This window comes from Myiozetetes cayanensis, unplaced genomic scaffold (genome assembly GCF_022539395.1).
Source record: "Myiozetetes cayanensis isolate MyiCay16 unplaced genomic scaffold, myiCay2020 scf15, whole genome shotgun sequence".
NCBI lineage: Eukaryota > Metazoa > Chordata > Aves > Passeriformes > Tyrannidae > Myiozetetes > Myiozetetes cayanensis.
The window spans coordinates 13,459,583-13,480,775 of NW_026087159.1; the positions used below are offsets into that span (position 1 = coordinate 13,459,583).

Sequence of the window (21,193 nt, forward strand, 5' to 3'; positions counted from 1 at the left end):
TTATAGAGGTTTGTCTGATTTTCTTGCTGTGAATCCAAGGAACAATCAGATTTTTCAGGGCAAGAGCAGAAGCTCTGGCCCAGGCAGACTGATTGGTAGTTATCTGTAAGCTTGAATCCCACAGCCCGTACACGTAGCCAAGGTTAGAGGAAGCAGACAGCCACAGTATTTGCAGGTGACAATGGGAGCCCTTTCCCCACCACACCTGCACTTTGCACAAAGGAAGGGGAATCTGTTTGCTGTGACATGGTGATCCCAAAGTCCATCCAACACTGCATCGATGGATTGAACCCTTCATTCTTTAGTACATTCTTACTGATCCTGGCTCGTTTGATTCTACGGAATTTCAGCCAGACATCCCCCAACACAATATTTCAGGGCTGTTCCTCTTTCGACTGATAATGGCTCAGCTGTCTCTCACTGGCATGTTGCTGACTGAAGGGCAGTCTCTTCCATACTGCTTATAGACAGAATTTCTCTTAGATCCCCAGAATTAGGCATGATATATGCATGCAAAAAAACCCAAACCACAAAACAACTCAAGAATTCAGGGACTTCAGGAGGATGAAGCCATAAAGGCAGATTCTGCTTATCAAACCCAGAGCAATTCCATGAAAAAGTGGGTCTGTGAGCCTTTCTTCAGCATGTCCTAATCGTGCCTCGAGAGTAATTTTTCACAGATAAGTATGTAGCACCTAACACGTACAGATTACATGGTAACAAAGGCAATTATCCATCCATATGGTGTTCCAGCAGTCGTGTAGCATTTTCTTCACGTAACTGGGCCCCGGACATTGCAACCAGCTCCTGATTTACGCCTCACCACTTCCCTTTCACATTCTGAGTCACAAGCATTCGCGTCTCTGAGGTTTTTGCGAGTGTTCCCTAACCCATTTCAGGGTGACCCCCGCACTCCCATTCCCTTTGTTCTGCCATGGACGACTCCTGGCTGTATTTTCCCTGCCGCCAGCGGGGATCCCTGGCCGGCGCTGTCCTTACGGGCTTTCAAGGCAGAAGCGATGGATGGTGTGATGCACCTGGCGCAGGAGATCTTAGGGTGAGGAGCGGCCGGGGGATCAGCGGTGCCGCAGACCCGACCCCAAACCTGAGCGGTGCCTCAGGGAGGGGGCGCAGCCGATCCGCCCCGGGCCGGGCAGGGACGCGCTCCCACCGGCGTTGGGGCTGCCCAGCGAGTGTTTTCCATGTTCTGTCGCCTCTGAGCCCGGCTGAACCCCTCTGAACCCCTCTGAACGCCCGGCCCGGCTGCGGGACCCCCGAGTTCCCGGGATTTTCCCGTCCCCGGGATCCCCCCATCTCCGCTCCCGCCCCGCTCCCTCAGCGCCGGCAGCGCCCCCTCGCGGCCCCCCGGGCACCGCCTCGGGGAGGCCACGCCCCTCTCCCCGGCGCCGCCGCGGATTGGTGGGAGCGACCGAGGGGCGCTCGGAAGCCCCGCCCTCCCCGCGCGCGGCGCCCCCCGCGGGCCCCTTGGCGCGTGCGCGGCGGCGGCGGGGCGGCCCCGGCCGTTGTTGTGGAGGGGCCGGTCAAGATGGCGGCCGGGCAGGGGGGCGGCGGCGGCAACAACGGGAACGGCGGCGGGAGCGGCGCGGCGGGGCTGGGCATCCCCGGCCACCTCACCCTCTCCTTCTCGGCCGGGCCACACTGGGGCGCGGCCGCCCTGCCGCAGCCGCACACGGTGCGCAGCCTGGAGCGGGCCCTGGAGGAGGCGGGCAGCTCGGGCATCCTCTGCCTCAGCGGGAGGAAGCTGCGCGACTTCCCCGGCAGCGGCTGCGACCTGAGCGACACCACGCAAGCGGGTGAGGGGGCTGCGGCTGTGGCGGGGATGGGGCTGCGGGGGCCGTGCGGGGCGGGGGCGCGTCCCCGCTGTGGCGGCCGGGGACGGGCGGTGGGGGGTGCGGGCCCCGCTGCGGGGGCTGCAGCGAAGGGGTCCCTGTGGTGACAGGGCAGCCCTGCGGGGACTGCGGGAGCAGCTGGGGGGGTGACGAGGGAGCGGCTGCTCCGGGTGAGGAGCCTTGGTCCCGCTGTGTGAGGGCAGGGGGGTCAGTGGGGAGGCCCCACGTTTTGGGGGGGGGCTCTCCCTGGAGGCAGCGGGACGGGGGTCTGCAGGATGTGGGGCTGCAGTGGTGGGGGCTCCCCCTGCGCACACTGGGGGCGGTTCTGCCGTGGGTGTCTCGGGGGAGCGTCCCTGCAGCTCCGGGCTCTGAGCGGGGACACCCGGTGCTCTGCTCTGGGCCAGCGGAGCGGGGGCTCCTGGGGAGGAGGGGGACGAAGAGCCCCAGCAGCGAGAGGCTCTGTCTGTGTGTGTGAAGGCACAGGGCTCTGTGTGTGTGTGTGTTTGTGCCCCGAGCAGGGTGTGCAAAGTGAATGGAGCTCTTTATTGGCGCTCCGGGGAACCAGAGCTCCGTGCTGTGGTTGGTTCGTACCTTCAGGGCTGTGGGACCCCTGGCAGTGGAGCTGCATCGCCTGGGCTCTTCGGATCGGTCCTTCTCCTCCGCTCAGCGCGAAGATGGTTCCAAGCGCGGGTGCGAGGGATGTGTGCGCATCCAGCGGTGTGTCTGGAGAGCTCGGGGTGTTCACGGTGTTGGTAAAGGCTTGGATGTCGTGAGTGGGCCGGCATTCACCCAGGCTTGTAGGTGAAGGAAACATGGAGGCCTTTTTTTTCTGCAGCTCTTAGAAAACAAAGCTGCATTTCCCACGAGCTCGTCGCTGATGTGCTCGTGGGTTTATTTGGTGCTGGGTTACTTACTGAAAATGGATCATTTGGAGTAATGTGCTAGAAGAAAATATTATTGAGAGGCCAAGGTCTTTTGTTCACAAGTAGTAGTGGTTTTCTGCAGTGTTGTTTGGGTGAATTAATGCTGGAGGTTTTTTTGTTTTGTTTTGGGCCTTTTCTTTCCTGATGAGTTATGAATTACTGGTGTATTGTTTTGAATAGGAGACTGCCCACTGTGGTACCTTAAAATAAAAAGAGGTTCCATGACATGATAGAAACTGGAGTTTTCCTTGTAGTAGCATAAAATGTGTTTAGTGATGTAATTGGTCACTGCTGTGTATAAATATTCAATAACTGGAGCATTAAGGGAGAAGCATTGTAGGCATATGGGCAACCTGTTATTAAAAAGGTTTTCTGTATCCTGAAGTGGGTGCATCAAGAATCGGTATTTTTTGTTTGCTTCTAATTATTACTGTTTGTATTTTGGAAGGTTTTTGGTCGTTTCATTTTGAATCTTGACAGTTGGGTAAGAGCTGTCTGCAGTGATCTTGTCTTTCTGTTTTAGGATGTAGCAGAGACCAGTCAGTGCCTCAGGATGGAATTGTTACTGTGAACAATGGTGTGAGAGTGTTTATGGGCAGTCTGACAGAAATAGCTTTACTGCTTGCTGCTGTAGGATTCCCTACTGAAATAGCTGATGTGGGCCTGTGCAAGTGCCACCTGATAACAATCCTGATTAAATGTAGCCCTGGTTTATGAATAGATCCTGAGAAATACAAATTTTAGATGTTTTTCAAAAGCTGCTTTCAAGCAAAAGATTTGTAGTTTCTATTTTAACTTGATCTGTAGAATTTTTTGGTTGGTGGGTAAATGGTGTTCTGTTGGTGAGTCTTGGACATCCTTAACAGAGTGTCAGTGTGGCCTGGAGCGTAATGGGAGATCAGCAGCTGCCTCAAAGGCAACAGTCGTGTAGTTATTGGCATTTTTGTAGCAGTTATCCCCAGGGACAACGTTCTAGGTTGAGGCTGAGCTGTAGGATATGAGGGTTGGATCAAAGCTCTATAGTGTTTCACTTTCTGTTTTAAGTCAGTGACTCTGAATTTCGGTTTTGTGGTACTTGAAACAAACATTTAAAAAATCAGCCTAGAACGAATTTGGATGTAAACAAATTTTTTTCCCTATTGCCAACCCTTATGCAGTAGGATCTGTTACTGTAAACCCAGAATATTCTGCCTTTATACCAGTGAAGTCAGCAACAGCAATGCTGAAGCACAACTGCTGTTGATTTATCAAAAATAACTTGGGATTTTATTTTGCATCTAACTTATGTAATGGCTTGCCAATACTTAATTTGCAATTGCAGTGACATACTTTTTGCATCTTAAATTATGTGTCAAAAATTATTGCTGAGCTGAAAGCACAGTGACCATATCTGACTGTTTAGCTCCTTTTTTTTTTTTTTTTAAATGTGAATTGTCCTTGCAGCACTTTATGCAAGAAATCCTTATTTTATTATTTATCTGAATTTGTCTTCTGGCTGTTCGAACAGATCTTGTGCTGCTGTTAATGAACTTCTGGAAAAAAAAAGTAAAATCATAGGCCTTGAGGTATCAAGAGGTATCTTGAATATTCCAGTCATTTTATGAACATGTGGAATTTTGCTTCTCTCTCTGTGAGCAACGTTAGGCCCCCTGGCAGTTAAGTAATTGAGTCTATCACATCAGTGTAATCACGGTCTGCTTAGCTGGGGAGTTGGGTGCTTGCTGGTTTGTTTTTCTAAGGCAGGTCCCTGTGCTGTATTGCCATGCTGAACTAAGCCAAGCTGTGCCATTAGTGATTTGCCCTCTCTTAGTGAGCACTTCTTACAACATGAACTGGGTAAATGTGGAAGGTGCTTGACTGACAGCTCAAGATACCATTTGTGTGCTCTGGTTAATGCAGTGGAGCCATCAGGCTTCCTTGGTTGTGGCTTTGTCACAGCAGATCTGATTCCCACTCTTTAATTCTGAGGGAACTTCCAAGCAATTATAAGTAAGTGACTGATTGTCTATAAATAGATTAATGATTAACTTTGAAGTTTCTCCTTTCTCACCACCTGCTTCCTCTTCATATCTGAAGAGTAACACCAGTGTATTTCCAGTGTGACTTCAGAGCCAGCTCTCCTGGCATGGGCAGGGCAGGAAGAGTTCCCACCTTGAGATCCCTGTGTGTCTGAGGGATGGGAGGACATAGCCTGTTACAGATACCATTATCAGCATTACCTGCATGTCTCTGATTTTTTTTTTTTTAATCTTATTTCTGGCTTTTCTAAGGTATATAGTCATTCAAGTGATTACAGATTAAACCTAACAAACCTATGGCTTAACAGTGAGTGGCAAATGACAAGAATGTTAATTTATAATGCTGTTCTGCCTCTCCAGCATACACTTCTAAACCAAGTATGCTTTCCTTTCTGAATGAAGTTATTTTTGTTTGTGGTGCCAGTGTTGATTGAATGAATGATGGCAGGTAACTGAAGAGCAGCAGCAGATTCCAGTATTCAACTACAGAAATTAACATTCATCTATGATGTGTATCTTAAACCTAGATTACATTCTAGAAATCAGGCATATTGCAAAACATGGTTCTTCAGTAGCGACTCTTTCAGATTTGCATGAAGAGAGAAACTCAGATTCGATGGTTTTTTGGGAGGGAGGGGTTAGTCTTTGTGTTCAGAAATGCATCTGCTGTAAAATCTGGAAGTGACACAGTTTATAAACAAGTAATTGTGGAAATTCCCCCCAGTGTTTTCAGAACCTGCCCAGTGTTTGGGCTGAGGGGAAATGAGCTGGGTGTGCTTGAGGCTTTTTTGCTGAAGGCCAGTTAATACAGATCCTTGTTAAGGATACTTGGTGTGATGGGCAAGTTGGGAGAAGTCTTAGTTCAGTGAGTTGAAGGTAAAACAACTAATTATTAGTTTGTCTACCTAGAAGGATTGCATTATGAACAATATCACTTATATCTTAATTGTAAAAACCCCAGATTCTGTGTCACAGCCTCTGAAATACCAACAAGAAACGTGTGATGTGCAATTTGTTTACTTTTTTGTGTTCTCCATCAGAATTGAATTTGCCGTTGCATTGACTGTTTTTGTGCCTTGGAATATCCAACATTTATTGCTGTAATATGTCTGCCTTTGGTCAAATAAGGAACTTCTTGTACTATGTATTTCTACTTTGTTACTGATTATTTGCAGAGGGAACAAATGTATTTAAATCATAGACTGTATTGCAAAACCTTGTGTGATGAAGTGGAGTAGCCTTTGCTTTTTGAGGTATTCTTCTTGGTGAAATGTGTCTTTGTGTCTTCCCATTTGAGTTGTGAAGCTTGGCTGGAGTGGATACAAAAGTACATATTCATTTTCCCAGCAGGGCTGAAATCTGTCCTTAGCAAAAATGTAACAAAATCAGGGCTGAAGGCTGGAATTCCACAGAAAATGTGAAGATACTTGGTGCTTTTCTTTGTGTGTTAAAATTTGTACATGACGGTGTGAAGAGACTTCTGAGTTCTCTGCTTTTCTGTGGCTGTCCAGCAGTCTAATGTTCATCTTTCTTCCATCTAATCTGGGATTGTTTGCCACTTGCTAAGGAACCGTGCTGCCAGGTCTGTCAGATCTAGACAAGGTTGAGCACTTCAGGTGAAACTAAAAAAAAAAACACACCAGGTCTTAATCTCTGGTATAGACCTAAAATAGTTTAGTGCTTGGCAGACACGATCATCACACGTGTGCTCCTACATGTCAGTGTGTGATTCCTGAAAAAATGGGTTTGTGGTTCTGAGGCTTGAAGGAGCCCCTGCATCCCTGGCTCTTCATCAGCTGCTCAGCAGAAGGTGTAGCTGCACAGAGGGCAAATCCCTGACCATCTGGGTACTACACCAAACACTCTTCCAGTTTGTCACTTCACCTCTGTTTCAGGAGGTGGGGCAGGATGTGGTGGACCAGAACATGTTCTGTTGAAGGCTGACCTAGAACTAAACAGTTTATGGAAGGGTTTGCTTCGAGTCATTGCGTGCAGTCATGAGAGATATTGTAGAGTTATTTTGAAGCTGATAGAAGTGGCTGCAGCCATTCTTAAACCCTGCCAGGAGGTCTGGCATGAGTCGGACAGAGTCAGCAGAAGGCACCAGCAAACAAGAACAGATGCTGAAGTTGTTGCAGGAGGGGTCTCTGTGTCTCAGGAGAACGTGCTGGAGCTGTTGCTCGGCCCTGTTCACTCTGCTCATGGACTGTTCTGCCCAGTTTCTCCAGGGTACATTTTTTTTGTGTACACTTTAGATATTCCTTAACAAACCCAGATGTTGCTTCATTGCTGAATGATGATCATGATGATTACTTTCCCTTGTAGTACTTTGAAGCAGAAACTTGGAATTTAAAAATTTCAAAGTAAAAGAAAAGAAATTGTCAGAATTAAACCAATAAGTAATGGCCAGTTGAAGTGGGAGGAAGATACCCTGTGCTTCAATACACCAGCTTAATAAGTCTTGCTGACTTGTCAGGAAAATACATTTCACTCTTTCTGGTAGCAAGGCATTTTAACAGTTATAATCTGGACTAAATACTATGGTGCCAAAACAAAAAAAAAAAACTTCCTGTGGGATTTTCTGCTTACCACTTCAGACTCCAAAAGATTTGTGGAGACAAGACACCTTCAACAGTGGAGAGGAAGATAATCCTTGACATGATGTAATACCCTTTTGACAGGATATGCGAATTTACACCAGTCTGAGGAGCGATCCTGGTGTTGTGTTCTTTATTTGCCATTTTGATCATGCTGTGCTAAACCAGCTGAACTCAGTGCAGTGTTATAGCAATGTCCTATCTTGTGTTGGAAATGCCTGGATCTTTCTGATGTTGCAACGTGGTGAAGAATTCCCTGAATCTATCCGTCCATCCATTGTTTCCATCCTGGTGTTGCAAAATGTGGAATATGTGAAATTTACTTAATAAAGGATGCTCTTTGAGGTTTGATCTTTGTCTGCTTTCAAGCCTAATCAACAAGAAGGAGATGGCAGCCAACAGGCAAGCTCTAACTGATGTCCAGGTCTTAGAAAAATTACATTTTGGTAAAATTGCATTGTTAAAATTTAGGGCTTGTTGTTGTTGAAGTCTCTAAAGTAATAGAAGTGTAATTTTAAAAAGGATTTTTTTTTCTTCAGAAGTGCTGTTTAGCTTGAAAAGCCAAGAACTCAGGATCTGTCAAAGAGAGTTTCTGGTTGCCTGTACAACCTCCCCCTGTGCTTGATGAGAAGCTTTAATTACACAGTTTCTTCATTTGTCATTTTAACTGCTCAGACCAAGTCTGTAACTAAACTTAGGGATGTGGATAACCACAAAGCAGGTATTTCCAAGCTCTTCAGTTGCTGGATTTAAAACCCAAATGCCACTTTGATTTTTCTTTGTAATACCTTTGCACAAAACCAGAAGCTATTCCCTGCTGTCAAACACCCAGTTGAAAAAAAGGAAAAAGCTGCTTTTAGCCACCTCTGGTCTTGGGAGTGTTTTTCTTTCTTTCAGACAGAAGACAGCCCATGCTTCTGTTTGACTTAAGAGCCCAGCAGAGAAAAATCAAGTTAAATATTGCTACATGAGATTTTAAGAGTAGACTTTAACTGCGTGTAGCTTTCCTTGTGACAATCTGTGGTCAGCTTAGTTTCCTGAGAGGTTTTTTGGCAGGTGTATCAGTTTCCTCATTGTGCATAAGAGCTGGTGGGTGCTCGGTTTGTTCTGTGTAATCCTTAGCTCTTAATGTTGGACAGCAAACGTTGATTTGTATGGGAAATAGGTAGTTACAGGCAGAAATTATGTTGCTGTAATTCCTGAAAGTTCTCTGGCAGTAAGTTCTAAATGTTTTGCAGCTGAAGTGGTTGTTGTTTATGTCAGTATGGACAATCATTCTACACGTATTTTAATTGTTTGTTTTGCAACAGAAGTAAATATGAAGAATTCTGTTATTTATTATTTAATTAACCAGGTTCATTTTTCCTTTGTGCAAAGGACTTGTTTGTGGTCCGAGAGGGCAAAAAAGTCTCTTGAATAATCTCTCTTCTTCCCACCAAATCCAGCTTTCAGTTTCTGGCTCAGTGCTGGGGTTTTTAGTCTTCCCCTGTATCAATTAACAGCAAAGGAGCAAGAGGTTAAAAACACACTGCAGTGTTCACTTCTTTTGGTAAACTGGATGCAGGATCTACATTGGGGTTTTATTTAGGTGAATGCAATTTTTTTATAGGGATTTTTGTGGGTTGGTGGTTTCATTTGTTCTTCCCCCCCCCCCCATAATTTTCTATCTGAAAGCTCCAAAGGAAGTTTTGGTTCATTAATGCCACCATCAACATTCATGGCTGGCTGAATATCAGACCCTTTTAGGAAGTGGATGTACTCACACTTGGCTCTTTTGATGCATCTTTAGTTTTTCTCTTCACCCTCTTCAGGAACTGATAATTGAATTACCCAAACAGTGATAAGATAATTACATTCCTGTAATGCAAACAAACTACAGTTTTATGTCCTGTAATTACACAGGTGGAAAGAGACCTTCAGAGGTCATCTGGGGCAATCTCCTGATGGGAGCAGGTCCAGGTAGAGCACCTTGCTTGGGGCCTTGTGCAGCTGAGTTCTGAGAATCTCCAGTGATATTTCAGTCTTCCTGAAATGGGTTTTGTGGATTCTCTTAAAAGCCTTAGTTCATGTCATCCTCTGACTGAAGAAAGCTTTGTTACATAAGCAATGAAATTGGTTTCTTCATGCTAAGAGCCATTTCTGTGCTTAGTAATGGGAGACAGATCTCTTCCTGCCTTTCTTAGTTTCTCAACAAGCTGGAGAAGGAGCCTCAAGCATTAGCACAGTTTGAAAAGGACAGTTTTCTTAAATTTTCTTCTTTTTTTTTCTTTTTTTTTATTTGCACTTGTATAGTATTTCCATGAATTCTTTGAAGAGTAAAAGAAGATAGAAAAGAATATTAGTGATGGCACTGAAGACTAATTCTTAGACAATGTAGATATTCTCTGCTGAAATACCACATCAAAAACTGGAATTAACCCATGCAGGTGTTTCTGTAGTGTCTCTGGCTGAGACTGGTTTGTTCTTGTCCAGAATCCATCATCCATCTGACAGGCTGATAAGTTTTATCCATGTTCTCTGTGGTGATCTCAGATTTATGTTTAGATTGGCTGAAAGTGTATCTTTGGGATGAAGTCTGAATATTTGTTTTTATGCATCTGTTGACTTCTGTAGGACTAATTATATAGTTACAGTTGTGCTTAGATGTTCTTCGGCTTATGCTAAAGCATTACTAGAAAAGCTGGCTAGGAAAATGTGTATGTGTGACAAGTTAGGAGAGCAGTTCTGGATTTTGCAGGGTGGGAGATGTGGGGGTTTTTTAATCTGGTTTCTAAATAACATTTTGAAGCACTTTGAGCAAACAAAGCCTAACACCAATGTCCTGGATCAGCAGCATATTTTTATGAAAAATGTTACAATATCAAGAGGAGGTTCAAGTGTAAATTTCCCAGCTAAGCCCTGTATTTCAAATTCAACATGCAGTGCATGTAAAGTGTGAATATAAAACGACAGTACTGGCTTAAATAAAAGGCCAGTCTGTTCTATCAGCATGCTTCTGATGGTAAGCAGTACTGCATGCTTAGGGAAAAGTGCAAAACCAAGGCAAATGTGATGTTAATACTGTTTAACTACCTTGCTGCTCACTGCTGTAACCTGACAGCTTGAGCTTTTTGTTTTGCCTTTTGATCATGGCTTAAATTTACACAAGATAACTTCTTATTTCTAATAACTTCCCTTCCAGACTGACTGATTTCCTAAAATTCTTTCCTGTTGATCTTTCAGTATATTTTCTCTTAGTCATTGTCTTACAATCAGTAAAGACATTACCTTTTTCTGTCAAAAAAACCAGCTGCAACCAACTTCTTCATATTCTTCTAGTTCCTTTTTTAAATTTACCCTCAGTAATGGGGTACTTCTCACTTTCATTGTCCCTGCAGAGATCGTGCATTGAAATCCCCGTGATCCAGAGCAGGCATGGGTAGTGTCTTCTGTTTAGTTGTCACATAACACTCCCACTGAGAGTTTTCCAGTCTAAACTGGTTAAGCAAAGGATTCCTATAATCTCACTTCTAGAGGAGTTGTCATCTTAAATCATCTGTGGTTCTGCATTTAGCAGCTTGCCTTGCTCCTCCGGTCTATTAACCCTTACAAACCCATTCTCAAGTGCCAGCAGCGTGCTTTTAGAGGTACTTCTAGAGAAGTGATGCTACTCATGGCTGGTTTGCCAGGCTGTTGAACTCTGTTGGAGCCTGACAGTGTCTTTGAGCCACTTTTCCAGCTGCTTTCTAGACTTTATTGCAGAACTCTATGTTTGTTCAGATGATGATGTGATGGGAGCTGAGCAGACACACAGTTATTCCATGTGAGTGTTAAAAACTGAGAAGTAAAGCCTGAAATAGCAAAGGATCTGTATGGCTTCTCTGTTAAAAGAGTTTGTTCAGCATTTCTGAGAAACCACATCCTTTTGAAATATCTTGGGTTGGGAACCAGAGTTACTTTCAAAAGAGTAGGCAGATATTCTTCAGTAAATATCTCCAGTAAATGTCTTCCAAGGTAGACTGATGGACTTCTGATGATACAGGTTTTGGTATGTAGTTGATTAATCTGATAATGTCCAGGATTCTTAGGTCACATCTCATTTGTACTTTTTGGACCTTTTCAAGGACAACCAGAGGTGCTGTGAATATTGGTAATGTGTTGTTTTGTCCTAACCTCTGCCTGCAGATTTGCATAATGCAGTCATGCATTGTGAGAATAACTCTAGCTCAAGTATTATGTTTCCATTGTCAAAGATATCTCTTCCTTCTCCTTTTAGGCAAGGCTCAGTTGCATCCTATTTTTTATAGGTAATTGGTTTTTTCAACTTTATCCTCTTTTTAGCTAAGTCATAAATGTGTAGCTGGAGAAGGTCCCAGTTATTGTGCTTGCAATAAAGAATTTTTTTTTAGCTGAGAATTGTGGTTCTTAATCAAACTAAATGGTAAGAGTTTCTGGGGAACTTGGCTTTAGCATTGCAGGTATATTGTACAATGGCATTGGATTCTAATGTGGGTGTGAAACAGGAAAAATAACGGGGGCTGGGTTTGTACCTTGACTTAATGTTGTGCCTGGAGTTGAAGGGGAAGAAATCCCAGAACTGCACAGAACAAAGACTTGATAGAGGAGGGACAATCATAGTTGATATTCAGTGTCATTGTAAATCTAACTGTGGAGTGGGAAATGTATTTTTGAATTCCTGTCATTCTTCTCTTTTCTGTTGTAATTGCATATTAAGCAATAATCTTTTAGTATCTTAAGTCTCTTTTGTGTATTAATTATATGCAGTAGCATCTGCTAAAACTGAATTATTTTACACTTCTTGCAACACCTTAATTTTTAGGAGCATGACAAGAATATCAGTGAGTACTTTTATCTCCTCTTACTGCAGGGAAAATTTTGACTAAAAAAGGATTTTTTTCTTTTTTATTTGCTTGTAGATCTTTCAAAGAACAGATTTACTGAAATTCCTCCTGATGTCTGGCTGTTTGCACCACTGGAAACTTTAAATTTGTATCACAACTGCATCAAATCCATTCCAGAATCTATTAAAAACCTGCAAATGCTCACCTACCTTAACATTAGGTGAGTAATGATGGTTATTTTTGATCCTATATAACTTATCTCCTTGGAGAGTTGACCTTTTACTTCATCAGGTCACTGATGTTTGCATTGAGTTTGGGTTTGATGTTATGCAGACAGACAGTGTTCAGAAACTACAGGTGTCAAAACTTGGTGCTCTCAAGAGCATTCTCTACATTCACTGCTGCGTTGCTCTTTTTAAACTTGGAAAACATATGGTTGGATCTTCTCACAAGAACAGAAGATGGATGTGAGCTCTGGGAGGAGAGGGAATCTAAAAGAACCCACCTGACCTTGTTTTCCACAATATTCCTTGTTTCTGATGTTGGCTACATCAAGTCCAAACCAGATTTCTCAGTTAAGAGCTGTTTAAATCCCTGAAACCTACTGTGTCCCAAAATGTGCAAATACCAGTCCTCACAGTGATAATTTGAGGGTAATGTACTCTGTGGCAATTCTGAAGAGGCTTTATATAATCTAAACCTGCAGTATTTTATGAAGGAGGTGTGGCCCAACTTTCTTCAGCAACAGCCCATTTCTCTTTTGGTGGTGTTTGAGGTGCTGAAAATGTTTCTGTACACACAAAAGGTGTGTAGTGTGTAGCTGTAACTGAGCTTTGCATGTTCTTTCAGGAATCAACTCTCCTGACCATCCTTTTCCCAGCTGTGCTTTGTCTGTCTGTGCTCGTGTCCTGGGACTGTTTCCCCAGTGCAGGGACACGTGGGCTGTGGGATTGGAGGACAGGCTAAAATCCTGGTTCAGATGCTTTGTTACAGAAGCAAACCACATGACCCTAAATTCTAATTTTGGATGCAGATGGTGGAAGAAATGTATTGTGCAATTCACAGTAAAGCAGGCAGCTCCTAAAAAAACCACAAACCTAAAAAAACGGAGGAAATCTGTTTAAATGGCACAGGGAACGACTTTCATTGCCACGTTTTTATAATCCATTCAGAAAAAAATTCACTTGCACATTATATTTTTGATTCTTCTACTCTCCAACCAGCCTGGCATATCTGCCTGAAATACAGGCCTGTATCTGGTGAGGAATTCTTGATGGAGACTGTAGCTGAAATGCAGATAAAATTATAATAGGTGGAGAATGTCTTCTGTGATAGGAGAAGAGTTGTACAATGTGCGTCTCAGACTCCCCTTAAGGCTTAAAAACTAGATTATAATCCAGCCTTGCTTGTCCCTTTTTCTTTCTCTCAAGTCGAAATCTTTTGTCGACGTTGCCAAAATACCTGTTTGATCTTCCACTGAAAGTTCTGGTTGTCAGTAATAACAAGCTGGTCTCCATTCCAGAGGAAATTGGGAAGTTGAGAGATCTGATGGAGTTGGTAAGTACAATTGTGAATCTTTATACTTAAAGTCAACTTACAGGCAGTGTATTTTCAGTATAATTAAGGGAGGGGCTCATAAATAAAATTGCTTTTGAGGTGATTTCATTTGAGTCTCTCGCTTGAATGTTATTAAAAATGGTGAATTTTTCTGTTTACCTTCTTTACAGTAATCATAACATAAAAAGCAAATAAATAAATTATCAGGAATATTATTTCCAGCTGAAGAGTTCACCTCTCTTTACTCTGTACTCTGATACAAGTTCTGTCCTTCAGTCATTGTTGGTTTGTTCTGTGGGTTGGGTTTTTTTTTCCCCCCCCTCACATTTTTGCTACTCCTTTGTTTTGTTTGGGGTGAATAGAATGATAAGGAATATTCACAGTCTGTGCAACATGATTTTATTCCATGGCATACCAAGATTTTGTGCTTTGTCATCTGTTACTGTTTTAATATTCTGGGCTTTTCTTATCATAGCTTATTGTTAAGCTCCTGTGTTTTGGAGAACTGAGCAGTCATTTCCTGACCTGGTACTTGCACTGGGTCTGATTTTTTTTTAATTTTTTTTTAATATGTATGATTTCTGTGATTATTGCAAGGAAACCTTGTCCTTATCCAGTTTCCACAGTAGCTGTGTATTCCCTGGAGAATCTTTTAATATGATCTTATTTCTAAGCTATAAATCAACATTCTTTTTTAACTTACAATTACTCTGAGACACTCAGGATATTTGTGAGGCTTTTCTCATGTCCTTTACTCTTTGGTGAGACATTCCCTATGCCCCCTTCAATGTCAAAACATTTCAAGGTGTGATCACTGCTTTTGTTTACAGGAAGTGAATGTTTTTCATGATTGCAGTTGGGGTATTTTGGGCTTATTTTTCGAAGTTGTCAAGCCCAGAATGCATCCTTGATGATGCAGAGTAGGGACATACTAGAGAGAGTAACTGTGATAAACCTGCCTAGAACATAAATTGTATTTTATATATTTTAAAAAAGCTTATAAGTAAGCCTTGTGCTCGGAAGGTGCTTTTCTGAAGGGAATCCCATCTCAACACTGGTGACGTGGACAAGGAAGAACTTACAGTGAATCCATGATGGTGCATCCCAAGCAGCCTGTCCTTCCTGAGGCATCCAGCTGTGTGCACACACCGTGCTGGCCAAAAGCAATGGGAAACCCTTAAGCTGAAGCTCTGGAGTGTGTAATGAAGGGGGCTGGATTCATCTGTTAAGGCCTGGCTTAGTTACTGACTCAGCTGGCCTTTAAAATTGGCTTCCAGGTTCTCATCAGACAGATACGTCTCTTTGTTATCTTGTCTAGGAAAACCAGAATTCTCAGAATTCCATTTTATTGATTTAGAATTAAAAAAGGTTAGAAAGATTCCATAGCAGTGCGATTGTGTAATCCCTCTTGTCTACGTAAATTAATGTTAAATTACTGTCAGAAATGGCTGTAGTCTGTGTGCACTTGATGCAGCTTTGTCACCCTCTAGTGCTGTTACCCAAAGAGTTGGTGAGCCTGCTGGTGCTCTGTGTAAATCTTTAGTTGTCTGGGTTGGTTGAAGGTTTTCTAAGGAAGAAGAGCTGTTAGAACAGGAACAGAACAACTGTCCCTTGCCAGCAGTAGCACAAGGAGTTTGTAGCTGATACGGGAACTACACCAGGAACTCGTGATTCTTACTCTTAAAACCAGTGTTTCATCGTTCATTGATTTGACTTCTTGAATTGAATTCCTGAAACATGAATCACTAAACAGTGAAGAAACAGTAAGATCTGTTATGGTAGTTCTTCTCTGTGGAAAGACCAGGGGAGTTGGGATTTTTCTTTTAACAGCATGCTTTTACAATAGCTTTGATAGCAGTGTTCCTTTGTGTAATTTCATTTAAGATGTTCACTTGATGTATTAATTATGTCTTTCTTAGGATATTAGCTGTAATGAACTTCAGGTCCTTCCCCAGCAAATAGGAAAATTGCAGTCACTTAGAGAATTGAACATAAGAAGAAACAATCTCCATATGCTGCCAGATGGTAAGCTACTCATCTTCTTTCCATTGATGTAGGTAAATTAGGTAAAGTGTTAAGAAGATAACTGATTCCTTTTTGTTTGTTTGTTTGTTTGTTTTCCTGAGTGCAGAACTAGGGGACCTTCCCTTGGTAAAGCTGGATTTTTCGTGTAATAAAATTACAGAAATTCCGATTTGTTACAGAAAGTTACGTCACTTACAAGTTATACTTTTGGATAACAATCCAATGCAGATACCACCAGCACAGGTTAGTATTGAAGTATTCTAGTACAGAAATTTGCTTTATCATCTTAGGGGAAGCTGTTCTAAGTTACACCAATGGAGTTTTCATAGTTTTCAGCTGCTAGTGGGAAGTTGTGGGCACAAATACAGTGTAGAAAGTTTTTCTTGGGGTGTATTTTCCAGACATGCAGTGTAATGAAGACTTTTATTTGTTCACTTGTTTCCCAACAGATATGTTTAAAGGGTAAAGTACATATATTTAAATTCCTCAGCATCCAGGCGTGCCTCAGAATAGACAAAAAACCAGATTCTTTGGATCTTCCATCATTAGGTAAACGAGTCCCCTCCCAGCCACTCACAGACAGGTGAGTACTGGGGGTCTTGTTTTATTTTACTTTGGCATTTGTTATTAAATGATCTGTTTATTACAGGTAATACCTATTATTTCAGTACTTTAATTGTTCTTTATTGAGGTGTCATAGTATTTATTGTCTGTTACTGGAAAATTAATTGGCTTGTTTGAATTGCTGTGAAGAGTTTTTCATTTGTACTCCCTAGAGATGTAGAAATCAGAACAAAGATGTCTAGTAGACCAAAGTTTAAATTTATTTATTGGAAATCTCAGCTATTTTATTCAGAACAGAAGAGGAGAATTGCCCATAAATGTCCTATTAAGGGAAACTTAACTAAAACCCACAGTATTTCACAAATATTTTTAATTAAATTTAGTTGAGGTTAGAAAGTGAGGGAGGTTTTGTTGGATTTTTATACTGACTGCCCCTTGGGCAAAAATTCTGTATCAGCAACTGTAGGTGAGTATAGAGTGCTTGTTTTGAAAAGGATCTTTTTCTTTTAGGAAAGGAACACAACTGTTTCTTTGATTCTTATGTGGGTTTTTTGTGTGTTGTTTTTTTTATTGCAGCATGGAGGACTTTTATCCCAATAAAAATCATGGACCAGACTCTGGCATTGGAAGTGATAATGGGGATAAAAGGTTGTCCACCACAGAAGTGAGTATTGTTGGATTTGTAATTTCTGGGGTTTTAGACCTTTCCTTTGAATTTTGTATCAGTTGAGAAATTGCTAAGTTGCATTTAACATTCTTTGAGTGTCTGTACAGTTGAGTTTAAACCATTGGACTGCCAAGTGTAACAAGGGCCAAAGTAGTTGGAGGCTTTAGATAAGAAAGTACCTAAGTATGGTTTTCAGAGTCCACTGGCTGGGACTGGACTGGACCTCTTTGAACAAAATACTGTCTTTCAGTATTACATAATGAACTTCTGTCTCCCTAAACTATGACTCTCTTAAACCCCCTTCTACCCCCAAAAAACCTCTTCCTGACTTGATATTATTTTCTCTGTCCTGGGAACCATCCCTCGTGAGAGGGGCAGTTGCACTGTAATTTGTGAGTTCTTAGTAAATCATATAATAATACAAGTTAAATGTCAGTTCTGTACTGAATGTGAGTGTCTTTGCAGCCATCTGATGATGATACAATCAGCCTTCACTCCCAGGTATCAGAATCAACAAGGGAACAGACATTAAGGAATGACAATCATGTAATGGGGAGCAAACTCGATCCACAGAAAGGTAATACCTGTTGTGCCTCTGTCGTTTTAAGTAACAGAGATGCTTTGCTTAGGTGATCTAATGTAGCAAAATGGCACAAAATTGGATGATCAGGTGTTGGCATTGTATTTTCATCACTGAAAAATGTAATAATCACAAATAGACAGGCTTAGAGAGAAAGAAAAAATTATTTCCAGCTTGAGGAGACACAATGTCTGTTTATCTGTATCTGGCATTTTTCTGAAGCACTTATCTCTCTTAGGAGTAACATTTGGTTGAGAGAACTGTTTAATATCTTTTCTGTTCTTCACAAATCCTCACTAGACCAGGAGGCCTATGACTACATTGATCCAAATGCAGAAGAGGGAGCTCTTCCTGAGCAGGGAGATGCACAGATTGGCACATTGCTCTCCTATGTCAAGGTACCATAGATTGACAAAAGAAAAACTGTTCAGCAGCCTTGATTTTATTTTTTCTTAATTCAGTTCTAAGGATTACTTTTTTTTTTCATTCTCTGTAAGGAGCGGGGAAAACATCCTGAGAAATCGCAGAAAATAGAACAGAATGAGGACTGGGGAGATGAAAAAAGGTAAATCTTGATCTTTTTGGGTAGGTTTTGCTGGTGGTGGTGGGGTGAGAGTGGTTTTTTAAAGTTCCTTCCCATGGAAGAAAGAAATCTCATATTGAACACCAACTACTTGGACAGAAAATAAGCTTAAAGGAAGCACTGCTTACTTATTGTCCTACAATGAGCCATTTCTGTGTCTTGATTCACTGAAGTCAGGTCACTAATGTTTAATTTTTCAGACTTCAGAAAGAACAGCTGCTGGCTGAAGACGATGATGAACTCAAAGAAGTGACTGACTTGAGAAAAATAGCAGCTCAGTTACTGCAACAAGAACAAAAACACAGGTATTGCAAGATTAGTTAAAATAACTTGTGTAATTTATTCTGTAACCTCTCTTTGCCCAATAGCTCTTGACACCTTATCTTGAGAATAGTTTTGTCCAGCTGTTAAACAGTTAAAGTTTATCTGACTGTCAGATAGCTGTCCTGTGTTTCTTTTCATAAAATCACTGTCTAAACAAGCAATGATAAACCTCCTAGGGAGAGGAAAAGATGAATGGGAAAGTCTCTTGATTTCCTGATTTGATATACGTTAACTTTTTTTATGCTTGTTTTCTTCAAAGCAGTAGATTTCAGTAGGCTGCTTAATGCTCATGTAAAGAGATCATTGGTAACATGTTAAAATTACTTTCTTAGTTTGTATGAATTACAGAACCTGCAGTTTGCTTGTGACTTGCTATTTTTATTCAAATACAAGCTAATTTAGGTGGTACTTCCTTCATTAGTTCTGGTGTGGGTTATAAATACCCTATGAACTGAAGGGGAAATTTGTTTGAACGTTATATCTGTCAAATGACCGTATGTATGTGTTATAAATACATATAAAAATTAATCATTTCAACTACCTGCCTTTCTCTGCTTCATCTTGGGCATCTCAACAGAATGATTCTTGAAAAAGAGCTGTAGAACAAGCAGCAGATTAAGAACTCCATACCCTGCATGCAGGATTTGATTTTTCACATAGGAAGGGTAAAACAAGACTGAAATCTTAATGCTAATATATTCTTCTTACCAAAAGTATCAAAAGTAAGACCAAGAATGCTGAATTTTCTTATATTAATTTATTACTAAGGAGAGAATGAGCATGTTTTTCTTATCTTGGGGTTTTTATGTGAGGGTTATTTATGTTTGATTAAGTATTTCCTGGTTAACTAATCATTTGAAATACCAAGCCACTCCTCTTCTGACATACTGCAACTTAAATTTTACTTGTCCTGTGTTGTTGTGTCTTAATGCAGTGATGTTGCTAATGGTTCTTTGTCTTGAATCATGCAGATGTATGCAGTCTTATTTGTTCTTGGTTTACTTCTTAATTTAGCATTTATATTTTAAAATTTGCTTAAGTGTCTTGAAGTACATGGGGACAAAATCACCCTAGTGTTTTAGCCCTGGTTTTGAATCCATGTTTTTTAAACAGCAGTAAGAATAATATTTAGTGTTTAGTGAAGATTTTTCTGTGTTTATTTGTGGAAAATGTATTCAATCAGTAAACAGAATCCTCAGAAAAGTTAAGCATCGCAAAATAATCCCTTACTAATGCCGTTCCTGTTCGTTCAGTGTGTGCTTTTGTGATATTATGCGGTCTCCTTTCTTTTTGCTTGCTGTGCTAATGACTGCCCTGTCCTCTCCCATCAACCTGTCCTGCTTCCTCCTTGCATCTGTGGCTTTGGGGTGCGTGAAATGGGAATGCAGACGGAGGCCTTTAAGCTATAGGACCTCATTCAGTGAGAAACTCTTCCAGAGGACAAGGGCGGCAGGACGTGCATCCAGGTATAAAGCGTTTGTAGAGCCTCAGATTGCCAGAGGGAAAACGGGCACAAAAAGGGCCAGTCTCAGCCATTTCTAAAAGAAAAACAGAGTGAAGGGATTGGTTGAGTTACCCTGAGGGTTTGTTATCCAAAATAGCTTGCAATAAGTTTTTTGTTCTTTAGGATGGAATACTGTTTAAGGGAAATGCTGGAGAAGTTTCCTTGCCCTCACCAGGCAACGGGTGTGGAATGTCAGGGGTGAGAGATCAAGAGCTCTGATGCTTTATACAGGCAACAAGTTTTCCAAGTCAGCTTTTGCTAAGATAGCAAAACAGTTCTCCCATTACGAAGGCTGTGTCTTAAAAATGGTAATCACCACCTGGCATGCTCCATCAACATGTTCGTAATAAGCTCAGTTCATAATAAACTCAGTCATTAATTATATAAATACTGCATAGAAACAGTGTAGCTGAAAAGTGTGTGTGTATATATAAATGTTTGAATTTGATAAAATAGTTTTTCCTTACATTTCATATAATGAGTTTAAAAGAGGACTGGCCTGTGTTACATACAATCATTGCATTCACACTAAAGTGTCAGTTTTGGTGCAAGATTTGCACCAAACTGAGTAATTTATTTTTTTTAATTTTTAATGGTCTCTTGCTACAGCATCTCGGACAACACAAAGCTAGTTTAAATAGGGATTCTCTCTAAAAGATAATGACTTTAAAGTAGCATGTTTATATGCTGGTTTGATGACCGATACTCTTAATATTCTTTTTTGTAACAGTTTTCTAAGGCTATGGTATAATTTAATTCTGGAATGCACCCTCAAAACTATGTTTCTGAAGACCAAGTATATGGAGCAGATGCTGCAGACTGAGTACAGCAGACTTGGTTTACAGGCTTAACTTCTCATAATCCCATTAAATTGAGGGTGACACAATGAGAGGTTTAAACTGCAAATGAGATTACTGAGCTCAAAGTTATCAAGTAATCAGAGAAGTTTGATTGAAAAATCATCAATCACTTACAGTTAATGACTGTACTGCCCTGTGTAATGATAATGAAATATAAAAAGGTGCTTACTGTTTTAGTTTCTTCTGTTGTATAATTGGTTGTGTTCTGATTCTTATTACATTCTAGTTCTCTATATAATTCGGCTTAAATGTACTTTGATCACAGTTCTGCACATGAAGTCAGTGTTGAAGTGTCCTATC

The 21,193-nt window shown here is 41.4% G+C and overlaps 1 protein-coding gene across 4 annotated transcripts in view; it reads left to right on the forward strand.

The window, feature by feature from the left end:
* The first annotated feature begins 1,534 nt into the window (after positions 1 to 1,534).
* The window catches only part of LRCH2 (leucine rich repeats and calponin homology domain containing 2), a 36,173-nt gene continuing 16,514 nt past the window's right edge, over positions 1,535 to 21,193 (forward strand). For 2 of the 4 annotated variants that reach the window (XM_050310712.1, XM_050310713.1), the window contains exons 1-12: positions 1,535 to 1,814; positions 12,305 to 12,449; positions 13,660 to 13,786; positions 15,706 to 15,811; positions 15,918 to 16,054; positions 16,261 to 16,394; positions 16,952 to 17,039; positions 17,508 to 17,619; positions 17,923 to 18,020; positions 18,120 to 18,187; positions 18,406 to 18,510; positions 19,918 to 19,995. In XM_050310712.1, coding sequence (XP_050166669.1) covers positions 1,547 to 1,814; positions 12,305 to 12,449; positions 13,660 to 13,786; positions 15,706 to 15,811; positions 15,918 to 16,054; positions 16,261 to 16,394; positions 16,952 to 17,039; positions 17,508 to 17,619; positions 17,923 to 18,020; positions 18,120 to 18,187; positions 18,406 to 18,510; positions 19,918 to 19,995 — 1,466 coding nt within the window. In that variant the 5' untranslated portion in view covers positions 1,535 to 1,546. The remainder of the gene's footprint in view (positions 1,815 to 12,304; positions 12,450 to 13,659; positions 13,787 to 15,705; positions 15,812 to 15,917; positions 16,055 to 16,260; positions 16,395 to 16,951; positions 17,040 to 17,507; positions 17,620 to 17,922; positions 18,021 to 18,119; positions 18,188 to 18,405; positions 18,511 to 19,917; positions 19,996 to 21,193) is intronic. The other 2 variants (XM_050310714.1, XM_050310716.1) reach the window with 1 other exon arrangement.